The sequence below is a fragment of the Scardinius erythrophthalmus genome, assembly GCF_964197995.2.
Source record: "Scardinius erythrophthalmus genome assembly, chromosome: 25".
In the NCBI taxonomy this organism is placed as follows: Eukaryota; Metazoa; Chordata; class Actinopteri; order Cypriniformes; family Leuciscidae; genus Scardinius; species Scardinius erythrophthalmus.
Window position 1 is genome coordinate 26,254,659 of NC_138245.1, and position 26,889 is coordinate 26,281,547.

A 26,889-nucleotide genomic window follows, 5' to 3' on the forward strand; every position below is an offset into this window, starting at 1 on the left:
GCGCTAGCTTAGCTTAGCATAATGAATGGAATCCTTTGTTGCCAGCTAGCATGTCCTGAGTAAAAGTGATATCATTTTTTTTAAAAACCCACCTAGTTACTTCTTGTGGCCTGCGTATTCACAACAAGTACAAATAGCGATGCAGATTAACACTAGGCGATTTCCTAGGCAGATATTGATTTGGGACTATATTAGGGGGAAGCACAGGCGAAGCACTGCTACTTGGGTGCAGAGATATCACGCCCAAGTAGCAGTGCTTCGCCTGTGCTTCCCCCTAATATAGTCCTTAATATATAAGTCAATATCTGCCTAGGAAATCGCCTAGTGTTAATCTGCATCACTATTTGTACTTGTTGTGAATACGCAGGCCACAAGAAGTAACTAGGTGGGTTTTTAAAAAAAATGATATCACTTTTACTCAGGACATGCTAGCTGGCAACAAAGGATTCCATTCATTATGCTAAGCTAAGCTAGCGCCGACCCTGTCAAACTAAAACAATGCATGCACTGAGACAAAAATGCATTTGCCCACCTATCTAAATGTAGGAAAGAAAGTGAATAAGCCCTATTTCAAAAAACGGTGGAGTGTTCCTTTAATATACAGATAACTAAATTCAGTCTAAGTTCGTTCAATTATTCAATCACATTCAATTCATTCTTTCCTCAGTTACATAAGGGGTTAATGACATATCTAGTTTAAAACACGCATGCAAAGTTTTAATATTGTATTCATGTTGTTTTCATACGATGTAGATTTTTTTTATAGTTTTAAAGTTTCAATTTGGCAGACATTTTTTTCCAAATATTACTATTTTAGCTACATATTTTTTTCCTTAAAGGGACAATAAGTAACTTTTTAGGTATTTTATTATCTAAAATCAATATTTTTATTCATAAATATGTCCTCAATGGTGTCCAAATACCTCTGCCAATGATCTGACTTATCCTCGTAAACGAAGAATTTATTATCTTTATATACATACAACCGGCGTAGCGTCATAGAACGTCTCTGAAAAGGTTCACGCCCACTTTTAGGGGAAAACAATCCGGCGAGCGCCATACACAGTAACGGATTGAGGACGTGTACTAACCCTTACAAACATGTAATTTGTATTTAAACATTTTTTTTTCACACAGTAGGCTACCCCTATTATGTATTTGTATTTAATTATTTTTTTCCACACAGTATTTTGTATTTTTTATTTTATTTTAAATACATTTCCATGTATTTATGCCCATCTCTGCCTGCCATCATCATCAATATCGTGCTGTTATGGAAATATCATGAATTACGGATGATGCTATCGAAAGCTAAATCAGGCTAGTTGTATAGCTGGACAGAAACGTGCACTCAGCAGCTACTCTAAATATAAAGACACAATATTATACATTTAAAGATGTTTACTTATTAAAACCGTAGTAAAATCATTCACTGGCTACCTGGTGACTCGATGAGGTACGAGTAAATGTCCGGGTAAGCCACTGGGTGGGGTTGATAGACCAATTTGACGCTGGTAGAATGAAACGGGATATGTTTTTAAGTTGCCCAAATTAAGTTTATAAATGTATCGTTCACGCTCTATGGAAGGCAGGGTGGACATATAATTACTCAACGTATTTCATCTAAGTGATTTCTGAAGTTATACACGTCTGCCGGCTGTGTACGGACGTTGTTTTGTGCCGCTATTTTGTATTGAAGTCTATGGGAAGTCTGGTTTGTTTTCCCCTAAAAAGGGGCGGTTACAAAATTGACAGTTAAGTTCCCGGATGTGCCGGTTGTATGTATACATGGGACGGGTAGGTCCACGGAGGCTTCCATGTAGTTCCGCCATCTTGAAAAACTATAATAGCAGAGAGGGACAAAAAGTACTAGGCCAACGCGTTTCCACAACGCGTTTTCGTTCAGAGCCCGCGTCAAGTGACTGAAACCAGCAGAAACGGAGCAGAGCAGTGAGAGGCGCTTTTGTCACTGCCCCGGCAAGTTTAAAAGGCTGCACTGCACGGTTAAGTCAAAGGATAACGAGTCCTCTTAGTCGAAAAACTCCACAATAAGACCGTAAAAGGAAACGTGATCGGAGATTACAAAAACAAGGGTTATTAGCTATAATGTCGGGATAGCTAATGCAGGAGAAAGCTTTCAAAAGAGACGCTGAAGTTGCCTGCTTTCTTATCGACAGGTAAGTCAATGTTAAGGTCTTAATTACAGGCTTTTTATTTTTTTATTAGCCTATATAGACCAGCGTTTCCCAGCGGGAAACTGTGTAAAAAAAACAAATCTTTACCATCAATCTCGGATCGTCGGAAGTCTCTAATAACAACAAATAATGCGCACAAATTTATAATACAAATGCAAATCATAAGTTTTTGGCGTTGAATTGCGGAGGTTGCGCTTGCATGTGATTTTATTCCCGTGCCTCATTCCCAGTGCGTCCACATAAAGCTGCCTATTTTTCATTGATGCGCTTACAGTCAAATACACACGAATTGTCACAACGTCCGTCTTGCCGCGTATTCACATCGGTTGTGCTGCTGTCAACGCAACGCGTGCGATTAATATTTTTCAATTTAACACGTTAAAAATATTTAACGCAATTAAAGCAGCATTTTTTTCTGTCATCCTTTGGCTAGCGTTACATTATATAATCACGTTCTTCTTCATGCAAATGCTTCTAACCATGCAAGCGAGAAAATACAAAAGAGAATGCGCTGTCCTGTGATGCTGACACGACGCGCGCCAGACTCGACTTCTCTTTCGCGCTTTCGCTTTGAGTATCCTCATGAGAGCAGTCTTAAATTAGTTAAATAAAGTCTTAAATGAACGTTAAGAGTTGTGAGAAAATGGGACGCTTGTGGGATCCACATGTGACAGTGCAGCAGTGACATCAGAATCAAATAACACTTCATTCATAAAAAGATGCCATTAAACAATTATTTGAAATATACTGTCTTTATGATGTTTCTACATTAATTTGGAGATTTACTGTGAAATTATTAGGCTACATAAAATATAGTAAAAACAAGCTATCTTGTGCAATTATAACAAAATTATATATTATATAAAATTAAAAATGTTTAATTCATTCATTCATTTGTAACATGCATGAACGAAGAAAAAAAAAGGAACAGGAAGAAGAAAATCTTATGGTAGCCTACCTGTCATTTATTTGTGCACATCAAAAAAAAAAAAAATAATAAAAAAAACAGCACATTTCAAAGTATAGTATCAAAGTAGTATCGTGACAACACTAGTGTAGGGTGCCACACATTTTTTTTAAATTTCAAAGGGTGCCTTGACTGAAAAAAGGTTGGGAAACACTGATATAGACAGTAGAACATAGTTAAAAGTTAAACAGGCTCTTTGATGAATAGCAGCTATTGAGTAAAGTAGAGATGGTCCTATAAACAAGGTTGTAAGTTTTGTTTGTTCAAAACTGTAACATTCGTTTGTTCGTTGTGTCAAGTTGTAGTTTGTTTGAAATAACAAACCAGTTCACCAGAAGGAAAACTCGACGAGGTGCTATTAGAAGACATCCTGTCAAAGCTTTTTGTTACATATCGCTTACCGTAGATGCAACGCGCATTTGAAAACGCTAGGCGCTGGAGAGCAAAATTAGTTTGATTGCAAAATACAAATTCACCACTAGATGGGAGTAATTCTTACTTACTGCCCCTTTAAGAAAGAACAATTTATCAAGGTTTTCTTTTCAAAAATGTAATGCTTAAATTATTTTTTTATTTTTTATTTTTATTGGTTAAAAGTCACAAATTTAGACATTTATAATAGCAGGAAAGATTTCTAATCCTGAATTGTTTTTATCACAGTTTCCACAAAAATATTAAGCAGGAAAAAGTTTTTAACATTGATAATAATCAGAAATATTTCTTGAGCACCAAATAAGCATATTAAAATTATTTTTTCTGATGGATCATGTGACACTGAAGACTGGAGTAATACATTTTTAAAGTATATTAAAATAGAAAACAGTACAATTGTAATGATTTTACTGTTTTTACTTTCCTTTTTGATTGAATAAATGCAGCCTGGGTGTGCATAAAGTAAGACACGTTCCTGGATTGACATCTTTTCTTGATCCTGGAACAACATTCCTGTCCAAAAACATATTCCTAACCCTAACCCTACCCATAACTTATCCCTAAAATCAGTAATGACAATAATGGTGTTGAAGTCCCTTGCTGTAAGACTAAACGACATTAACTATAAACCTATCCCTCAAATCTGATTGGTTGATTGGAATGTTGTTCCAGGATCAACAAGGATGTTGAACCAGGAACATGTTGTACTTGGTGAAATCACGTTCCCCGAGAACAAGAGGCTTTAAAACATTTACAAATTATAATGACACTAAGCTTTTGAACAGTAGTGCATATTTTAGTTTTGATTTCTTATATCAGCTTTAATCCCCTCATCCTGTCTGTAATTGGACCCATGATTTCCTTACCAATTGGAAACTGTCTGTTCTCTCATGCTCTGTTGACAGTCTGCCTCGTGAGGAAGTGAGCCGTCTGCTGTCATGTGTGCAGTCCACGACTTGGAGCTAAACACACAAACAATTGTGGAGAAGATTATTGATTTCAGGAAGAACGCCCATCTCCTTCCTTTACAAACACAGTGTTCCACCAACAGCACAGAGTGAACAGGAATATCACAACAAGTACGCAAAAAGGCCCATTTTGCTTTGAAATATGTGTCCAATAGCAAACGTGTATAGTAACAAACTCTACTCGGACAAACAAAAAAATACACATTTAACTTTAAACGGCTTTGTTACCGCACATTAACCTTGATTAAGGCTATATTCAAGTGGTATATGTTAAAAAGATCATAATTAATGTCTACATAAGCCAGGGATTATTAATCTTTTAGATGCCACGGACCATATATTATATATAACTGGGGGTCCGTGGCATCTAAATGTTATAATGCAGATTTTTTTTAAACATGTCTAAAGTATTATTTGGAAAATATTAATTAATGGTTTTACTTACTATATTACTGTACTATATATTATTTATTTGTTTATTGTAATATTTAATGATTTATAATATTTTAATGTAATATTTATTTATTTGAATAAACTTTTTATTATTTATTTGTTTCTATATTTGTATTACTTTTTTGTCATAAACTTTATATTATTTTTATTTATTTTATTTTCTACACTCTTTTTCTCTAAACATTTCCTAGCACTCCCTTACTTAACCTCACACACTCCCCAAACACAGCATGAGGCCCAATAGTGTCACTTATGACATCAGTCTTAATAAGAAATCATGCTGTCATACTACAACTTAGTCACTGAGCAATGACAGGAATGTGTGAGAGAAGAAGATATTTCCACTCAACACAGAGCCAAAAACATTTGGCATTTCATGCTGAAGAGAATGACTTGTTTTGTTCTGCTAACAATCAACAACACGGCCCAAAAACACCCATATATTTATCTTGGGTGTACAGGCAAGGCAAGTTTATTTATATAGCACATTTCATACATACATTAAGTAATTTATGTTTGTCTCTTATCCAATTTGCAGTGCCATTTGAGTTTAGAAACAAAAGGAGGATGCAAAAATAAAATACAGTCAGTCGGACGTACAGTGTCACAGCACTCATTCAGTAAAAGCACAGCTAAACAGAAGTGTTTTGAGTCTGGATTTGTATGTGAGTACTGTAGGAGCACTTCTGATCTCTTCTGGAAGCTGGTTCTGCTGCGGCTGGCATAACAGACTCGCCATGCTCAGAGTTAACCCTTGGTATTTCTAGTTGATGTGATCCTAATGATCTGTGTGATCTGTTGGGTTTATATTCAGTGAGCATATCTGCAATGGATTGAGGTCCTAGGCCATTGAGTGATTTATATACCAGTAATAATACTTTAAAATCAATCCTAAATGTAACTGGGAGCCAGTGTAAAGACCTGAGGACTGGTGTGATGTGTTCATATGTTCTGGTTCTGCTCAGCGTTCTGTATGAGCTGCAACTGTCTCATGGTGTTTTTGGGAAGGCCAGTGAGCAGTCCATTACAATAATCCACCCTGCTGGTGATGAAAGCATGCACAAGTTTCTCTAAGTCTTGACTGGAAACAAAGCATCTAATTCTTGCAATATTTTTCAGATGATAGTATGCTGACTTAGTTATTGCTTTGACATGACTACTGAAAGGTCTGACTCTAGTGTCACACCAAGAGTCCTGACTTGATTTTTAGTTGTTTGATCCCTAGAGTGAAGGTATGCGTTCAGCTTGAGAACTTCATCTTTGTTTCCAAACGCAATGACTTCAGTTTTGTCTTTGTTTATCTGAAGAAAGTTTTGGCACATCCAACTGTTGACTTCATCAATGCATTGGCACAGGGAGTCAATGGGGCTGTAATCGTTAGGCGATAGGGCTAAGTAGATCTGTGTGTCGTCTGCATAGCTGTGGTAGAATTGAGCCTTGAGGGACTCCGCATGTCATGGATGTCCATTCAGACTTATGGTCTCATATACTCACATAATAACATCTCCCTCCTAAGTATGACCTGAACCATCCCTTACGAAACAAAAATATATTGCAATATACTAGAATTTATATTGCAATACATTAGAAAATATATTTCAATGTATCAGAAACTTCCTCATATATTTGAAAATATATAGCAATGTATGGATGGACAACCTATTGCTATATATTGATTCATATATTAAAATACATTGATATACAAACAAAACTGTATTACATTTATTGCATGTATGTTTAATTTGAAACAAAGTATTTTTTATGAGTTAAGCAAGCTCATAGTCCAAATCAAATTTTTGCATGACATTCATTATATTTTACATTATATAGCCATATGGATGGGCCATATATGGCTATGTATTGATTCATATATTGTAAAATGTAGATGAGAGTATTATAAATTAAATTATCATTAACAGCAGCAATTACAACATTTTTATTTTTTATTTTTTTTGTACACTTTGAATTCCCCCACATGACATTTCATCCTCAACATGACCAAAGTCCAACTTTCCAAGCGCACTTAGGCTACGTTTACACGGAAACGATCTGAAGAGAAAACGCAAAAGTGATCACTTTTTATTCTGCGTTTAGACGAGCGTTATCGGGGGGAAATCTGCGTGCATATGGTGAGAGTAGGGGGAGGCTGCAGACCTGGAGCCGGTAGATCTACGCCCCAAGCAGTTTTACGCCCCTGCTGTTCCTGATGCGTCCAGTAGGGGGAGACTGTACAGCGACACGAATTGAGGTATATTAAATAATCTGCTAAAGTTATTGTTGTTTAGCAATGATGCAACATTTATTATTTATAAACGATTAGCTTGATAGAGCTAGGTAGATATCAATTCATTTCTATATAGCAATGGATGGGTCTATAGTTTATTTCGAGAGACAAAAAGTTATGGACGGTCAGGTTGATGTTCTGTCTGGCTTAAATTTAGCTGATCACGTGTAGGTTTAGCTGCCCCTCGTCTTTTCTACTCAATTTCAAAATTAATTTTATTTTGAATTTTCTTTTGTTGCCTGTCTTTATCTTGCGTGAGATGGCCTCTTCTGGTAAGACTGTTTACTCCTTTCTGGTTTGAGTTGTTTCTTATAAATGAGATTATCTAACTATCTAATTTATATCTAAATATACATTTTTCTTAAAATAGCTTACTGATCTGGACTAAAATGTAGGTTGTGTGCACTTAATGTGGGATTTATCATACTCTGTCTTTACCAAGTTCTATTCTACAGAGAATACAGAATACCAAGTTCTACAGAGACATACATGGACATGTTTTTAATGTCATTTTCAATTTTCTCTGCACAGTCCATCATCACTGGCCAAAAGAAATCAAAGTGTCTTGACACTTTTTCCAAAAGTGTTCCACCAACAAGCCAACACCAACACTGTGCCGTTGTAGCCTACTTTGAAGATCAGGAGCAAATTGATTGCAATCCACACTCACCTGACATAAATTCTGGACAGCACACCCACACACACTGTGACAAGATCAAATTCACCATGGATGTCCTTTTTACATTTTTTAAATGTTTAATTTTATTTTATTTTATGAAATACCCACAGATATGTGGTCTGTGACTCTTTTATGTGGGTCTACAGTGATTCTGCAGGGTCTCCAATAAGTCTTATAGTTTATCTCAGTTGCTTTGGTGCATTTCTCAGATCACAACTGAAATCACATCATCTTGTCACTTGTGCACATCATAAAAGCAATTTCTCATTTTTTTATACAAATTGCAAATGCTTCGGTACATTCATGCAATTGATAATGTACAACTCTCTGCTGTTTCCTACAGTATCAACTCTTTATGTCATGTTGATCAAAATGTAGGCCTATTATACTATTTCTCTGTTGAATTGTCATACTCCTCAAAACATCTAGGCATTAGTTCCTTGCATAAGTCATTAAATGCAAAATGGTTGACTAGTTGTCAAACTGTTAAGCATGTTTTCAATACATTTCTATTAGACTTTATTTTGTAAATGTGTCCTGAATTGATTAATTGCGGAGGTGTATTTAGAATTTCACTAATGAAGGAAATAATGAATTGATCAATTAGGATGCAGCAAGGGAATTCATAATCAATTGCATGAATTTACCAAAGCATTGGCAATTTGTTCAAAAGTAGTTATGAGAATTTCAGTAGTGATCTGAGAAATGTACCAAAGCAACTGTGATAAAAAATTAAGGATTCAGGAATTTTATACAAAATGTAACAGTGAGTCCTGCTGCGTGTGAATTTGACAAGATCAAATTCACTATGGATGTCCTTTGTACAATTTTTTTAATGTTTATTTATTTTTTATTTTTATCAGTGAGCAGAAGCACTTTGACAGGAGGATAGAAAAACAGTTAAAGAAGATTGGCAAGCCATAGGGGAGTCATCTACAGGAGTCATCATAATTCATAAATGGTGTTGATAAATAATGTTTTTGTGAACAACAATATTGTCTCTTTCTTCTTAATGGCCCTTGGAATTTTAGAAAAGGGTTAAATTGTGTTTGTCTTCATAAAATGCTATGTAGGACACTGTTTTGTAGCTGTATGATGACTAATAGTAAATAGTACAGCAGATATTTAATCGAGGATCCATATGATTACACGGTGTTGTATGTCTAATGGGCTAAATATGGTTAATATCTAAATGTAACTTTATATAAATTCACAACAACATATTTCACTCAGTATCACTCAGTCTCCTGTATATAAAAACATACAGTGAATATTCTATATTCAGTATTCAATGAACTATTCTATAGTAGGTCATATATAACTATTCTACAGTAGGTCATATATCATTACTTGTCATCTGATCCAACTATGTGTATTATTAATTTTTTAATTCACAAAAACAAATAGTCTTCTGTAGGCTGAGTGTAAAGAGTGAAGCCTAACTGAATATCTACAGATATTTTAATCCATATAGTGCAGATCTACGCTGTAACGTTTATATTTAAATGAACAAAAACCACAAAATTGGGCAAAGTCTATGAACGGGACGGTTATTAATGTGTAAGTTTTGAGCGTTTAATGGTGTTATTTCGCAGTATATCCCCCTACTGGACGCATAAGGAACAGCAGGGGCGTAAAACTGCCTGGGGCGTAAAACTGCTTGGGGCGTAGATCTACCGGCTCCAGGTCTGCAGCCTCCCCATATAGTATGGTGACGCAAAAGTGTGTGAAATTCAATGTAGTATGCACTCCAGGCGGCTAGGTGGCAATGTGAAGCACTGATCGGTGCCTTCACTGTCTAGCAAACTTTTGCGTTTTTACCATTTAGACGGAAACGCGACGGTGGAGCGTTTAAGATTTCCACTCTGGAGGGTGGTTTCACTTTTTTGCATTTTTAAGCCCCGAAAACGCCGTCGCCGTCTAAACGAAAGGCACATCTGATAAAATATTTTTACGTTTTCACCCGCGAGCGTTCTCGTGTAAACAGGGCCTCAATCACATTTTTTGTTAAGAGAAGAAATGCTTTGGAGAAATGCTCTGTGCTGCTGCCTGCTGTTTCATCAGATCTGCTCTCATCTGACTCTCTCTCCCCTGCTCACACTGGCAGCGGCGCCAGCGCGATCTGAATGCGCCACTCCTATTGGCTCTTAGCACCATAACATAACACTGCACTAAAGGATTGTTGTCCTGTTTTTTCCACTGAGGGATTGTTCTGTTTTTGTTGCACTAAAAACTGTTTTATTTGTTTACAATGAAGAACAGTTGTCATTCAGCTGCTGCTTTTATAATAAACCTCATTCAGTTAATGTGAACTATATCGATGTCTTATTCAGTCTATTATATTTTAAAATATATGACAGACATTGTACATTAGATTATTTCATATTTACCATGTATACAATATATAATATGATAATTATATAATATATTATGTAATATAAATCAATATATTTTTCAACATATTTAATATATGTTCCCATATAAATCTGATTATATTATCTTGTACATTGAGGTATATTATTGCATATAATTTTACATATATATTTACATATATATACAATGCCTCTTCCAATATATAATTTCATATAATGTGGGATATATTTCAATATACATAACAATATATTAAATAGTATAATAATATGTATTTATTCAATATATGAAAACGGCAATAATTGCAGTATTGTCCCATATATTGCAATATATAACTTACATATATAATATATTATTATATAATATATCATATGATATATTACTATGTCAATTTCACAATATATGGAGACACGTGAAATATATTGTCACGTAATATATTGAGAAATATATTTTTGTTGCGTAAGGGATTTTAGGACTATCCCAGAAAGCCTGACCCAGTTTTCCAGCCCATCAAGAAGTATGTTATGATCGACAGTGTCAAATGCAGCACTGAGAACGAGTAGTACCAGAATTAATGTTTCGCCTGTATCAGTATTTAAACGAATATTGTTTAATATCTTTATGAGCGCTGTCTCTGTGCTGTGATGCGGTCGGAAACCAGATTGAAAATTGTCAAAGTATCCATTTGAGATTAAGAATTTGTTCAGCTGATTGAAGACAACTTTATCAATTATCTTGCCTATGAAAGGAAGATTTGAGATCGGTCTGCAATTGCTCCATATGTTGCTATCCAGATTGCTTTAAAAGTAAAGGCACTCCAAGCAAATCGCTAGTGTACTGGTTTAGTCATGTAATATGGAAACGTTTGTCTTGAGTTTTGCAAACCATTAGACCTATCACTTCTGAATAAAATATGTCTAATCCAGATCTATTGATTTACAGAAAAAAGTTCAAAACATCCAAGTAACATAATCAGACATGTCACATTTTGTAGAAAAGGCACAATGCTAGTGTTTTTACACACACACACAAGCAACTGATCTCAGTCAAAATTCTGAGGCAATAGCGCCATCTAGTAGCATTACTTTGGCATTATCTACGGCACGCATTCTTTCTGTCTTGCTTTTTTTTCCAGGTGTTTTGCTGTCTTTGTGTGTATGTGAGGTACGTAGGGATGTTTTCCAGTATAAAAAATTACTAGAAAAAATTAAGAATAAGTTGACAAAGGACAAAACAGCCCTGTTAATATTTAGTTCTACAGCTCTATTGCGAGTGTGATACTGATTTCCTAAAAGTTCTTGAAACAAGTGATTAATATTGAGTAACTTACGTTTCAGGCTAAATGGGCCGGTTATTTCATATGTTTCTTGCCCACCAACTAAAATAGTTCCTTCCCAGAATCCAAAAGCATCAAGCCTGTCACCACCATAGACTGTAAAAATAAATCAATCAATAAAAACCAACAAAAAAAACAACAAGCCTGTGTTACCATCAATCAACGAGTAGACGAAAACCCGGTGTAGAGTAACGAGTAAAAGTGGAACGAAAGAGATTCCCTTCCGCCGCTCAAAGCGTTCTACAATCACTCCTCTCGAGATCCATTCCATATTTTCTATTTTAAGTCAAACACCAACTGGTGTTTTTTCGTGGTTCCATCGAGGGACGCAAGATGCATTTTTTTGGTTATCGTAAAATTAATTTGACTAAAAAGGGGCTGTTTTTATCCTTTGAGATGACATATATGAGCCAAAAAAATCCTTATCGGTCAAACACATGATCTTAAGTGGCTTATTGCTTTTTACTGTGTATCAGTAGGCTACAATAAAATATTTCGACATATAAAATCACCACAAAATGTTTATTCAAGGAGGAGATACAATTCAAACACACACAAACACCGATTGTTTTTTTCAATGGTTCAACAAAAAAATCCATATAATTTGACATCAAATAGATTATTCACCCAAGATGCTGCTAGCTATACAATATTTGTCTTTGTTATCTCGAATCAACATTTATTTGGATACACAGACAGTCCATTCAATTAATTCAAATGTACTATTGATGCACCGTTACATCAAAACATATCTTTATATATTTGTATGTATTAATACATTCAATTAATTAAAATTTACTATTGATGCACTATTACATCACAACATATCTTTATATTTTTAGTGCGATACTGCCACTAAATAATCATAATACAACCAGTCGTACTCCAGAAAATCTCAATTCATATAGTCAAGATCTGTTTCAAAAGTACAGTAATTATCACAGCACTCTTTGGATATGTTTTGAGGCAACATTTCATTCGATCTAAACATGTTTTACTGGACAAAAAGGATTTACAGATAACATCAAACAGACTCGGATTGTACTATATTTTAATCCTTATATGGAAATTGATGTGAATGAATCCTTGCAGAACATGTTTAACATTATGAATACAAATACTGAGATTTTTATCTTGTTCCCAAATTTGTTAATGTAACAAACAGCTTATGTTGTTTCTCACAAGCACTTACATTTTTCAGGAAAAAAAGCAGTTAAAATCACTGTTGGAAAGTCAGTATATTCTGCAAAATTACTCTGAATCAAACATTTAAAGGGTTTAAAAATACCTGTTTGAGCAACTGTCAGTGTTGATTTAAAATAACTAGCACTTGAATCAATAATCAGTGTCTGATTTAAATGTCAGATGAAATTTTTAAAGCATATAAAAAATAAAGATAAAGAGGCTCTATCATTAGAGGGAGTTGAAGTAAATATAATTCTTTGACACAATGAGTGTTTTTCTTTGATTTGCATGTACACACACACAAACAAACAACAATTTTGTCATCCATCCCTCAAAATAACAGAGAGATTACCTTTTAGATTTGACAAAATGAGAGCACAAATACTGGAGCAGCAAAATAACATACCTGCAGATCCCATAGGTATGATTGACATATCTGTAGGTATATATACACATATAAGAACCATAGTATTTAATTCAACATCCATCTGGAACATATTTCCCAAATCCCTTAAGTGCAAACAAAATCTCCCGGGCTCCGTGTATCTCATGCAGAGTAAACCGATAATGGCTCTTTCAAAAAATAGAGTGAGAAACCACATACTATATACAACCAGTAGATCTCTTACACATCAACTGATTCCGGGTTTACAAGACAGACCAGAACTTGACCAGGAGTCTATCTGAAGGCAGGGTTGACCTTTAAATGGTAATCCCAGGCTTGGATCAGAGACACAGGAGTAGTGAACGGTGAGAAGGCGGAGTGGTTGTAGGTCAGAGGTGTGGCGGGACGGTCTGGAGGGCGTCCTCGGCAGTGCGGTGCACATTAACATTCTAGGAAAAGAACAGAAAATGACAGACTATTATTCAAAATCTACCTGTTATCTTGAAATATGTAACTTAAGACCTTTTTTTCCCTAACTGGTACTGGTAATCTTAAAAACAATAAAGCAATATAAATAAATAATTGTTTCAGCATGTAATCACAGGTGTCATGGGACAAAAGATGGTGATATAAAATTGTATGAAACATTTGATATGATCAGCTTAATATCTCCATCCAGACACTGCCCTTTGACTTCAGGTCTAAGTCCACTGACACAAACCACACTACTGCCTTTTATCACTGTAATATGGTATCTTCCATGTTCATGTTATCATTTTATGGTATATTGCAGTATATTGCAATTATGTGTCAGAAGATGTTCTGTCTGTGTTCTTTAATGACAGACAGAATTGTGAGTGAATGTAAAGAGAGACAGGATTTCACTATTCAAATACATTTTATTAGCATCCCAAATAGACATTACAGTAGAGATTTTTCCTCCTCCTCAGTAACCAGAAGAGGACAGTTTCACATCATGACATTCCTTAGTGTTTCAGATAATTGAAAAAATGACTATGAATTAGTGCGTAAAATAAAATGTCTTTCTTCCGAGAGCACAATAAGGCTCTGCCAGCTACAAAACTTCACAATTCTTATATACACAATACACATTCCTAAATTATGAAGTGACGAATAATTACTAAGACGACAATAATGTAAAATGAACCAGCTAAAACCCAACCTAATGTACAAATGCATTCATTTACGTGCACAATATTTAAAATTCACATGCTACTGGAGTGACTGGTGTTCCCTCATAGCAGCGGTTACATTCATGTGCAGCAGGAACTGAAAAACTTCAGTGTGCATTTATGATAAAGTGCAGCTTAGTATTAACACATCAATGAACAGAGGAGCACAAACTGATTTAATTCATTTAAAAAACAAGTTAATTCTGTACATAATTATTTCAGAGTTCATCGCTTCCGAGTTGTAATTCAAAAGGCATTTATTGAGCTGTTTTTTAGGCAATGCAGATGCATTTTAGAATGTCAACAATCCTTAAAAATATGGGAATGGGGATGGGACAATGGTGTGTGAGGAACAAGGAACTGTCATTGATGATCTGGCACTGTTAACAAAGCCTCGTCCGCCTGCCGTGACACATCTACGTTCTGTTTGAAGCAAACACAGGGAATGACGTCACGTTAATAGATGAGGTGAGTGCGTGACGACGATGTAACAGAACCGTAAACAAATTGCATCAGTCCACACACAAATCAAGAGGAAAACAAGACCAAAACAGCCGGATAGAGTATGGAAGCTTGTCTCTGCCATGAAATACAAAGATAAAAAAAGGTAATTGCAACTTTTTATCTCACAATTTGGACTTTTTTCCTCGTAATTGAAAGTTTATACCTCACAGTTCTGAGAAATAAGTCCGAATTGTGAGCTAATTGTGAAACAAGTGAGAAATGGGAGTTATAAAGTCCGAATTGCATGATACAAACTCACAATTGCAAGATAGAAAAAAAAGTAAATTTTAATTGAAAAAAAAATTTGTCGCAATTGCAAGTTTATATCTCACAATTCTGACAAAAATGTCATAATTGCAGGATATAAACTACAAAATTCTGAGAGAAAAAAAGTCATAATTGTGAGATAAATGCTGAAAAAAGAGAGAACTGTGAGTTATAAAGTCCGAATTGCAAGATACAAACTCACAATTGTAAGATAGGAAAAAAATTTGGAATTTTAATTAAAAAAATTTTTTGTCACAATTGCAAGTTTATATCTCACAATTCTGACAAAAAAAAGTCATAATTGCAGGATATAAACTACAAAATTCTGAGGAAAAAAAAGTCATAATTGTAAGATAAATGCTGAAAAAAGAGAGAACTGTGAGTTATAAAGTCCAAATTGCAAGATACAAACTCACAATTGTAAGATAGGAAAAAAAATATGAATTTTAATTTAAAAAAAAATTCGCAATTGCAAGTTTATATCTCACAATTCTGACAAAAAAAGTCATAATTGCAGGATGTAAACTACAAAATTCTGAGAAAAAAAAGTCATAATTGTGAGATAAATGCTGAAAAAAGAGAGAACTGTGAGTTATAAAGTCCGAATTGCAAGATACAAAAAAAATAGGAATTTTAATTTAAAAACTTTTTGTCACAATTGCAAGTTTATATCTCACAATTCTGACAAAAAAAGTCATAATTGCAGGATATAAACTACAAAATTCGGAGAAAAAAAGTCATAATTGTGAGATAAATGCTGAAAAAAGTGAGAACTGTGAGTTATAAAGTCCAAATTGCAAGAAAAATCAAAATTTTGAACTGACTTTGTTTTTGGGAGAGAGAGAGAGAGAGAGAGAGAGAAAAAGTCAGAATTTTGAGTTTATATTTTTTTCTTAGAATTGTGAGATATAAACTCGGAATTGCAAGGAAAAAAATCTGAATTACCTTTTTTATTTTTTATTCTGTGGCAGAAACAAACTTCCATAATAGAGAGAAGATGTGAACTCAAAAGATACGTTTCATAAACTGGCATGCTACAGCAAACCTAATAAAGTGTTTCACCCTGGGTAAATTCATCAATGAGCCGAAGACCACACTTATCATGCAACGGCTGAGGCCCAGGAGACCGCAAAGCTTAATCACTTTATTACACAGAAGATCTCTCAAGCATAACTACAGATCGACTGCACACGTTCCCTTAAGCCACAACAGATGGGGAAGATTTTAACCACCTAAGTGACTGCATTTATGAGTCTTACCATAGGTCTGTCTCTGTGTGTATTCACAGCTTCGACTTTCAAACAGACTGACTCCACCTTACAGCCTGAAGACACAGGGTGATTCACAATCAACACTTGAAAAGCATTATTAAAAGAATAATGTCCATGTTAGTTGAGAAAGATTTCCTGTCTTACCATAGGCCACTGGTGTTAACTTTAATACTGTGTGTAGAGGACATTTCAGATAAGGAAGTTCCTCTGCAGGAGACAAAAAACACAAATAGACTTTAGATTACTTTTTACTCATCAGTGCAACTCTGTACAAGTGAACTGGGATGTAATAAGAGATAAGTGTATTTGTCTCTTGATGAGTGGTGTCATGGTGGTCATCACCTGCAGTCTTGTCCAGAAAGTAGGCCAGCAGACATCTCATGACGGCTTGATGACAGATGACCAGGACGTTCTCCTGCCGCTCTAACTCCATGATAACGGGTTCCAGACGCTGGACCAGGTCTTCATAGGACTGTGAGGAGAGAGCTGGATTAGAACATGGTTCCGCTTATGATGTAAAGATCACACACATGTAAACACATATGGCTGGATAAAATCAGTAGTCTTGCGGTGTGACATGCTATACTCAACTAAGGTTATTAACATATTAATTCAAATATTATATATGGAGTACTTCAACTTTTAAAAGTCCATTTCGTCACACAGCTGAACTCAATTAAAAGTGGTGAAACAGTATAGATAATATATTATATGATATGATATATACATAATATACAATTATAAAATAGAAACCGTTAGAATTAAAATTGTAATATTAGATGAAACACTTAAAGTTATACATAATATATAATTATTAAATAGAAATAAATGGAATAAAAATAAAATAAAATAGAAATATTAGATGAAACACTTAAAAACTTGAAATGATAATTCCTTGGCAACAAACTTAAAATAAATAAATAAGTTGAAGTACTAAAATTACTAAACCTAAAATGAAATAAAAAATAAATGAAAGCTAAACCAAAATATAAAAATGACAAAAGCACTAATTTTAAAACATTAACTTATTAATATTCATATTAATAATTATTATTAAATTAAAAAATTAAACTAAAATTAAGATGAAAACTGAGAATATAAAAATAAAAGCTAATTCAAAATATTGTTTAAATACTATAGTACAAAAATAATACTTAACACTAAATAACACTGATATATATAAATATACACTTTTTTAAAAAGATTATATTATTAATTTTTTTTATTCTTTAACATTTGAAAGAAAAATCTTTTTTTAATAAAAAAAGGGTAATATATATATATATATATATATATATATATATATATATATATATATATATATATATATATATATATATATATATATATATATATATACAGTGCTATGCATAAGTTTAGACACCCATGCTAAAGTTGACTAAAAAGAGGAATAAAAAATCATCTTTTGGAAATTGAACTTAATGCCTTAATTAAATAAATTAGGAAAAATCCAACCTTTAAGGACACAAATTTTCTTTGTGAATGAATAATGTATCGTAAATAAATAAATGTTCTTCCTTAAAATACAGGGTGCATAAGTCTGGACACCCTTATGTTAAATTCCCATAGAGGCAGGCAGATTTTTATTTTTAAAGGCCAGTTACTTCATGGATCCAGGATACTATGATCCTGATAAAGTTCCCTTGGCCTTTGGAATTAAAATAGCCCCACATCATCACATAGCCTTCACCATACCTAGAGATTGGCACTTTTCATAAGATAATCTCTCAATGCAAATCAAACCAGCTATTAGGCTAACTGAAATAAAACCATGCCAATCTCTAGGTATGGTGAAGGCTATGTGATGATGTGGGGCTATTTTAATTCCAAAGGCCAAGGGAACTTTATCAGGATCATAGTATCCTGGATCCATGAAGTAACTGGCCTTTAAAAATAAAAATCTGCCTGCCTCTATGGGAATTTAACATAGGGGTGTCCAAACTTATGCACCCTGTATTTTAAGGAAGAACATTTATTTATTTACGATACATTATTCATTCACAAAGAAAATTGGTGTCCTTAAAGGTTGGATTTTTCCTAATTTTTTAATTAAGGCATTAATTTTAAATTTTCAAAAGATGATTTTTTATTCCTCTTGTTAGTCAACTTTAGCATGGGTGTCTAAACTTATGCATAGCACTGTATATATATATATATGTTAACTACTTAAATATCAGATGTGATTTTCATTTAAACATCGTATCTGATATACGATTCATCAAATCCAAAGATTAATCTCTCTATTAATCCACGCATTTTTCAATTGATGTCAGATGATTTTCACTAAACACTGATCATTAAATCCATTAAAACTCATTATATTAAATAGAGAGACCTATTATCAAACATGAATGTTTTGGTCCTGCACAGTTAAGAGAGTTCCCAACAGTTCAAATCATACGTTCACAGAAACTGCTCTCATATCTAACAACAATTGACATGCGCAACTGAAATATTACAAACTCAATTGATATTAAACTATGTGCAGTCCTAATCCACACACCCTTTACCTTACAGCACACATAAACTTAAGCATGTGACGAGGACCTTGCACCCAGTCTTTATCTAATATAGTGAGAACAGTGTGCTGCTTTAACACTCTCTGAGTAAACAGATTTGAGATATTGATCTAAATGAGAACTGCTTGCTCTGAACAACACACACGCTCACAACCTGGCAGATGACAGGAGCAAATGGAAGCGTGTATGTGTGGGCGCTGGGTAATTGTGTCTGATGTGCTCAGTCAGAGTAATAACACATGAAATAATGTCAATTAGGGACTTTGGGAACAACTTCAATACAGCCTAAAAAACAGACTTGTTTACTCCATTTGGGAGGATTTGGCCATGAGTAATAGAGAGCCTAGCAACCAGCGACATTTATTTGATGAGTGTTTAGTGTGCTAAAGTGCGAGGAAAAGCTCTTTGTTGCCAAAGGGACATAAAAAAGCAATACAAACACTGAATGATAAAATATGAAAGCTAAAATACATCTCGCTATGATGTATCTGTCAAATGCACCATAACTGATTTCATGTAAACTGACCTCTCCTTTGGGATAGCGATAACGATATTTGTCCTGGTCCCGTAATGCAAACTCCAGAGGAAACTTCAGCTGGATCTCCTCATACATGAGCTCCTCGCAAACACCCTAAACACACACACACAGAGCCCATTAACACAATATCCCGAAAAAAAGGGCAGATTTTGTTTAACATTCATAAACAAGATACTTACAGCATCTATCTCATTGAGAGCTTTCCACTGTTCGTATGGTACACCCACAGCTTCTGCCGTCTGTATGGTCCTCTTCATCTGACTCGTCCACACCTTCAAATCACTGATATTCTGCGACTGGATAAACTGGCCCAAAGCGTCAGCAAACTGAGAGGGAATGAAAGAAAAACAGATTTTAATTGCTAACTAACACAGAAGCACAGAAACTTCAGTTGGACTGATAATTACTTGCATGTTATGGCTAATAACTGATAAATGTTCAAGCATCACATCCGCACATCACAGGCGTGCTTTATAGTTTGCACTAGCTTCCTGTTCAGTCGCGTCGTTTTTAAAGCTCTCACACTAACATACTAAGTTAGGCATGGCCCCTTCTTATATCTGTGACTTAGTCACCCTGTACACGCCTTCTCGTTCTCTTTCGTTCTGCTGATTCGCTTCCTCTTGAGGAGCCTCCTTGTAAATTAAAATGAATAGGGGAGAGAGCTTTCTCAGTCGCTGCACCCAGGTTATGGAATGCACTTACTCTTCCTGTTAGAAATGCTCCCACAAGACTTTCAAGACGTCAAGCCTCAAGCTATTTTCGTGCTTGTTAGTAAAGCTAAAAACGAAGACTCCATGTAACTAGGCCTTTACAGCTTACCTGCTTTCCCCTTGCCGAAAGGCCTGAATCTCCTCCGATACGACCTTTGACGTTCAGATCACTCTCTCCATGCCGGCACAAGTAGATGGAGCGGGGTGTGATGTGGATGTTCATGAGGTAGTAAACGATTCGGCTCTGTATGTGGTCCTGAACCCGGTTTACTAGGTACCGCCTTCCCACATCGATGATCTTTATGAACGAGAGGTCCCTGAACACACCAACAACAACAAAAAAAGAGGTTAAATTCATGGATTCAAGATAGATTGGATTCAATTCAACAGCACCAAAATGGCATTTACCGGTCCAGTTCCTCATCCAGTGGCTGATAGGAGTTTTCATAACACTTTATCCTCTTCATAAAGTCTGCTACGGCCTCTTCTGTGTTACAGTGCGTGTAGTCTGGGCTGCCCAACTTCACTTGCTGAAAACCAAAACCACAAATTTAGACCCAAAACAATGTGAGATACAGATGTTAAAAACATTCTGCATTTCTGAGGCTTACCACAATGTTCTCTGCAATAACGTCAGGGTCTTCACACACAGATTCTACAAAGAAAACCTGTGATGTGAAAAGAGTGTTTTAAAACAGCTGAAGTGAGAAACACATGAGATAAACATCGTAGATGAATTATCCCATTTCCAGCACCTTGAAACCATTCTGCTCTGCAAATCTGATGATTGTCTCTCTCCTTTCTCTTGTTGTGTTTGTGGCATCAAAAACCTGAAGATTGTAAAGCAAAAAGGGTAAATGCATAAAACAAAAACAAAGAAATGAAGATTAAAATGGCCAGAGGTTAAATCGGAGCTAAAGAGAGACGATAGTTGTGTCGCAAAATGACGCACTTTTCACTATGCACTTATTCACTATGTACTCAACCGTGTAGTGTATGAATTTTATATGTTTTTTTTTGTGTGTACCGCTACATAATTAAAGCTGCAACAGTCCAACATTCCACACTTTTTAGGTTAATAAAGCACATATTGGGACGCACCTAATATACTAGGCTACGTCCATATTAATCTGAATACATGCCATTTGAAAGTGGTGTTTTCATCATCATCATCTCAAATTTTCTGTCATCTTTGCAGGAATATAATATTAAGATTGTACAAAGTAACATGTATCTTTAGCAACACTGTGAAAGTGAACCACACATAGCAAGCACATGCTGGTACAGCCATAGATATCTATAGGTAAAATTTGCATTACATGACTAAATGATCGCTAGTGTGGACGCTAATATAGTTAACATGATAGTTATCTTAGTGTGGATGAAGGCCTAAACTTACAGAAAAAGATGCGTGTTCAAATGTATACGGATTAATGTTAACTTAGCCTAGATAACTTATACTTGAGCACAGTATTTGTATGAAATTATCTGTTAAATTCAATGTGTTCACATAATGTTTTCCTTACCGCCACCTGGCCGCCTTCATCTGTGAGGAACTGCCGTACGTCATTGAGAGCTGCCAGTGCACACTGCCTAAAAGAGACAAGAAATCACATGAGCTTCTAAATACTCTTAGCATTTTTATTTCATATTTTAAATGGCCATCAGTGATAAAAATATATCTCTTACTTCCTGATTTTAAGCCCCTCTTCATTATCTGGCCTGAAGAACTCAAAAGATTTGTATATCTTCACACATTCACGTCTGTACTGCCCAACGTTAAACTCTGCGGAAGTAAAAAACCAAGACAAACCAATTTCAGGATCAGCCACTGATGATGTTCAACACATCTGGGACAAAAAAAAACACTTGTCCAGCATTTAAACAGCCGTCACGAATCATCATTTTATATGAGAGTCACACTGCATGTGCTTTGTACCTTTTGTCGGAACATCAATCCAGTTGAGGTAGCGTGTCAGTTTCTTGGAGATGTAGGTCTTTCCTCTGGCCGGTAGACCCACGGTTACTATAAGTGTGGGGCAGTTGGTCATGCATACTGGAAGAAAAAAGAAAAGCAGCTCATAAACACTTAGGAGATATGTTTGACAATAATATTCTCCACATATACTACAGGTGAACTGTCCATCATCACACCAAGTGGTGCAAAGAACAGAAATCTTTTAATCTATGTGCAGTTTAGCTGACCTTTTTATTGCATTAATAAAATCTGAGTTGTCATTGTAGAGCATAAGTCATTTTGGTATCTCCACATCAAATTGCATAATATCATATCGATGTCCACATAGTCCTGCAAATTGCTGCAATCTAAAATGTGTGAAAATGATTGTTCTTGGTCTGTACATTTTAAATGATCTAGTATTTAAAGAAATACACCAATATTGATATTAGTATAGCTTTTGAGAGGTGAAACAATTCTTTTACAAGAGCAATATTTAGCCGTTTAAATATTTTAGAGCAGAGCAAAAAGATCATTTATTTTACCTTTATTATAGAGATTTACATGACTTTTAAGATTTTTTAATTTCCATGACTTTCCCTGGCATAGAAAACATCATTTTTAAATGCCCTAATATTTCCAGGTTTTTACCGTGAGCATATGTGAAATAATTTCCTTTTATATAATTATTATTATTAGACTATTATTTTTATTATTAGTTTATTTGAAAATGCATTTACTAGTACGCAACTACGGAATATTATGTAACAATCTGCATTGTTATAATGAACGTTATATACAAATATACATAAATAACTCATAATCATTCATTTCAATGCATGTAATCTTCTTAAATCGCATTTAATGTTTCATTTAAAAAATGCAATCACACAAAAAGCCTCTAGATTTGTTTCAGACACTGTTAAATTGTATCACCATTGAAGTATTGCATCAGAAAGCCCTTTTAACCCTCATCCGACTCCAGCATCAGTGTCCGGCTCTCATCCTTTCATCCATACTTACCCTTTCTTTGACTAATGTGTCTCTCTGGAAGGCCGTTTTTGGAGGATGGCACCCATATTTTCTTTAAAGGATTCTGTGTGAGCTCTCGGGTTAGACTATTACCACATTGCTCCGTGTTGTTCTCTATTACACTCATTATATTCGTCGTCTCGACACACGGACGTCCATTACCGTCAGTGCGCACTAAAGACAGCGGGGAAGAATGTTATGAGACTGGTAAAGAACGGCCCCACCGTAACGGCACGAAGAGATGCGCAACTACGACACTTTACCGTAATGCCAGGTGTACATTTTTAACACAGGACAGATACAATGTTTCCTAAAACATGAGGTTTACTGGCTTTATATTCTAATTTCAACCGTTATAAAAGTTCGTCGGTCGGTGTTAATGATTATTCTGTCCATTCTGTTGAACAGACGCCGCGGTCACGTGGTATCTGTTACTTTCCTCAGCGGGGATAGACTAGTCATCAGTCGTTTGTGGTTTGTGGTTTTGCTGTAGCGTTTGCCTTTGTTTGTAAAGCCCCTTTTCACACAGGTCGAAATTCGACCCCCGCCAAATTATTACCCCCCTAGCATTGGTGGGTTTAGGATTAGTTGTGGGGGAGGGGTTAGGATTAGGTCAGGTACTGACTTCAACGAGAGGGGTAATAGTGATCAACGCGCTGTGTGAAATGTGCTTTAAGATACAATTATTTTGGATTCTTCAGTAAGCAAACAAAAAAAAAATCGCCCTTTTGATTATTATTTTTTAGTTCTAACAGCAACTTTTGGATTATAATGGTATTTTTAACCCTGTAAAGCCTGTGAAGAGGAAATATAATGGATCAGTTTACTGAATATGAGTTGTCACTCTATATCTCCCAATAATGTGTCTTCTAAGATGATATTTAAATGCTTAGTTTTATGATCAAAACGATGAATGAATAATCATGTAAACGGAAGTAGCTTCAGTCCAGTAAACGTTCATCTTGTAAAAAATAACTTTTATATTGTTATTAATATTTAATGTTTGCTAATAATTAACGATTTCACAACAAAAAGGCATGCAAACCACAACCTGAATAGGGACGTTTTCAGGATTAGCATAGCATTTTACTTGCTGAAAAAAAGATAAACTATCAATCTGATGACATGAGACATAGTAGATTGTAAAAACAGATTTTCAAGCAAAGTTTTGATCATGTTGATAATCTGAGGCCTTAGAAATTAGCATATCGAATATGACACAGTAGGCTTTTTCAATTGCTAATCCGAGCACCACATATGAATTATTTGAATAGACTTTTTTATTATTTGAATGTTTTAGTGTTATTTTGGAACTATTAAAAAAAATTATATACATGTTTGAGACTTAAATTCCTAAATTAAATTAAATGCACACACAGATCATGGACATTTTCAGTGGCCTTTGCAGTGTGTTGGCAAGTTGTAACATGGATGTAGACCAGTAACACAACTGGTAAAATCGGACTATCTCGTAAAACCTGTTGTCCCAGGGACATTAGAATATAAAAATGATGCTTGTATTAAACACATTTGCAAAATAATGTAAATTAGGTCAAAGTTCACCGTCAAAATTAACAGTGTTAAAGATAATAGACTCATCTTAAACCTAAAACATCAAATCTCTGCCCTCCAAAAACTGCAGCCAATTACAATGATATATATTTTAAGACCAAAAAAAAATGTCAGAACCTTATTTTTCTTATATTTTGGAAGTTAAAGTAAAGTCAAAGTCATGATACTACGCACAAATTATCCACTAGATGGCAAGAAAGAGACATGTTGGCTACGCACCCTATGGATTGTGGGTAGGGGATTTGACTTCAGCTGTGAGCATAGCTTGATAATAACAGTGATTTGTGAGAAATATCATGTATTTATATCAGTGCACAATGTCTTGGCACTGAAATGTGTTGACAGATCATCTAAGGTAGAAAAACAATGAGGCTACACAATGTTAGATTGCTTTTTTTCAGCAAACACATCAATAGATCAGCTTAAGTTAAAGGACAGTTTCATATTTAACAACACATATGCATATTAGTAACAGCCTTTTCTCCTGGTACCGTAAACATTTTCTTAAAAAAATGGGGGGAAAAACAATCATGATTTGACTTGCAACAGATCCTTCAACTGAAACTAAGCTATTCTGGATAAGGAACTAGTAAACCACAAAACCTCTACAATCATACATTCATTTCACTCCCAATTCTAGATTTCATTACACAATAGAGTCATTATGAAAACTATGAATCATATTTTGCAGGTAGTAAATCAGCAATCAGATTTCCAGGGAAAACCCGACCTGGCGGGTCGAGGAAAAGGGGGTGCGGAATATGTTAAAGTCATTCTGCATCAACAAATCATAATCTCTCAAATCATATCATAATCATATCTACCAAAAACAGCTTATCTTGTCTCCTACTGGTAACATATGATAAACTGTCATAGCTTGAAATCTCAGATTTGTGATTCCATTGGCTTTAGTTCTTATGTGTACTAGTTTGGAATCTGACCGTCTTTCCCATCACAATGGATTCGGCGATACTTCATGGATACTTTAGGTATAGGCCTACAAACCATTTAATTACCAGCCCAAATTGCTATGCATTACTGCATACCAAGCTCCTAATTTTCTTGTCATTTGAACCAATCTTGGAAGAAATGCAACAGTAGCTGTGTTCGTTGTAATATTTCTCATTTGCTGATAACCTTAATTTTAAAACCCTGCTGATTTTTGTCTAGGTCATAGTATTCTATTTTTACAACTCGACAAGCTGCAGTTTACCTCCATGTCAGTAATCTAACAAATATGGCCATGATTTGACCTCAACTCATTCACACTCCTGCACAGCATGAATGACATGCCCAACACAAACACTACTGAGAAATTACACAAAACGCTTCACAGCCTAAATGAAATCGATCTTTAGTGCACATAAAACCTCAATGCATTTCAATGCATGCAGCCCATGACCTGAACACTATGTGCTTATCTTCATTCATTCAATGCATTGCACAGAACACAGCGTCAGTTTATTTTTAGACCACATGCATGGTTTACAGCAATGTATAACCATACGTTATGTGAGTATATTATTAACAGGCCATATATATATAATCATGCTCAAATAAACAGCTCGTGGACTGTTGAGTCCAACACACACGCGCCTACGTGACAGAGTCTTGTTTACTTCTTCCTCGTCGCGTACACAATACCAGCTGCTTCCGCCAGAGAACAGCCATAACCTCATGTTCCTTACCCCTCTTATCCAGAATCTGCGAGTTTTTGGACCGGCTGGCACCCCTCATTGTCCGTGTTTTGTGTGTTAGTGCTTTATTTTGATGCTCGAGCCTTGAGGTATAAAGGAGAAGTATGTGAAAACACGAGCGCACACGCCCACTGATTGACAGGTGGCTCAGCCAATCGCTGCGAGGCAGAGGCGAGCGGACACACCCACCCTTCATTAGAAAGAATCAGGGGAAAGTTTATGTTGATACTGTTGCGCAGTGTTATGCAATATTTTATATGTTACACGGGAGTGCATTCAATCCTTTGTTTTCGTTTAAATAAAAGGAATAGGATTTTTTAACACGTCCAAAAACTATTTAATTTTATATGA

The 26,889-nt window shown here is 35.2% G+C and overlaps 1 protein-coding gene across 4 annotated transcripts; it reads right to left on the minus strand.

Annotated features, from left to right (window-relative positions):
• Positions 1-12,187: 12,187 nt before the first annotated feature.
• pfkfb4a (6-phosphofructo-2-kinase/fructose-2,6-biphosphatase 4a) lies at positions 12,188-26,686 on the minus strand. 4 transcript variants are annotated; one of them, XM_081358501.1, is made up of 14 exons: positions 26,530-26,686; positions 22,220-22,336; positions 21,970-22,066; positions 21,807-21,873; positions 21,036-21,110; positions 20,892-20,948; positions 20,689-20,810; positions 20,390-20,597; positions 19,747-19,893; positions 19,556-19,660; positions 16,832-16,961; positions 16,634-16,696; positions 16,478-16,542; positions 12,188-13,703 (listed from the first exon to the last, which is right to left on the minus strand). In XM_081358501.1, the coding sequence occupies exons 1-14, from the start codon at positions 26,576-26,578 to the stop codon at positions 13,644-13,646; spliced, it is 1,362 nt and encodes a 453-aa protein (XP_081214627.1). In that variant the 5' UTR covers positions 26,579-26,686; the 3' UTR covers positions 12,188-13,643. The 4 variants fall into 4 exon arrangements, with proteins under 4 accessions (XP_081214627.1, XP_081214629.1, XP_081214626.1 ...); XM_081358503.1 differs by lacking the exon at positions 26,530-26,686 and adding an exon at positions 23,261-23,538; XM_081358500.1 differs by lacking the exon at positions 12,188-13,703 and adding an exon at positions 14,134-14,870.
• Positions 26,687-26,889: the final 203 nt, after the last annotated feature.

Bases quoted from the DNA above. Each gene is read 5' to 3' on its own strand.
- pfkfb4a (XM_081358503.1), bottom strand. From the start codon at position 23,396: ATGAGTGTAATAGAGAACAACACGGAGCAATGTGGTAATAGTCTAACC. The intron at 19,894-20,389 runs GTAAGCTGTAAA...ATTCCCTCTCAG, and splicing joins TTTCGGCAAGGGGAAAGCAG to TTTGCTGACGCTTTGGGCCA. The intron at 16,962-19,555 runs GTCAGTTTACAT...CTCTCCTCACAG, and splicing joins ATCGCTATCCCAAAGGAGAG to TCCTATGAAGACCTGGTCCA.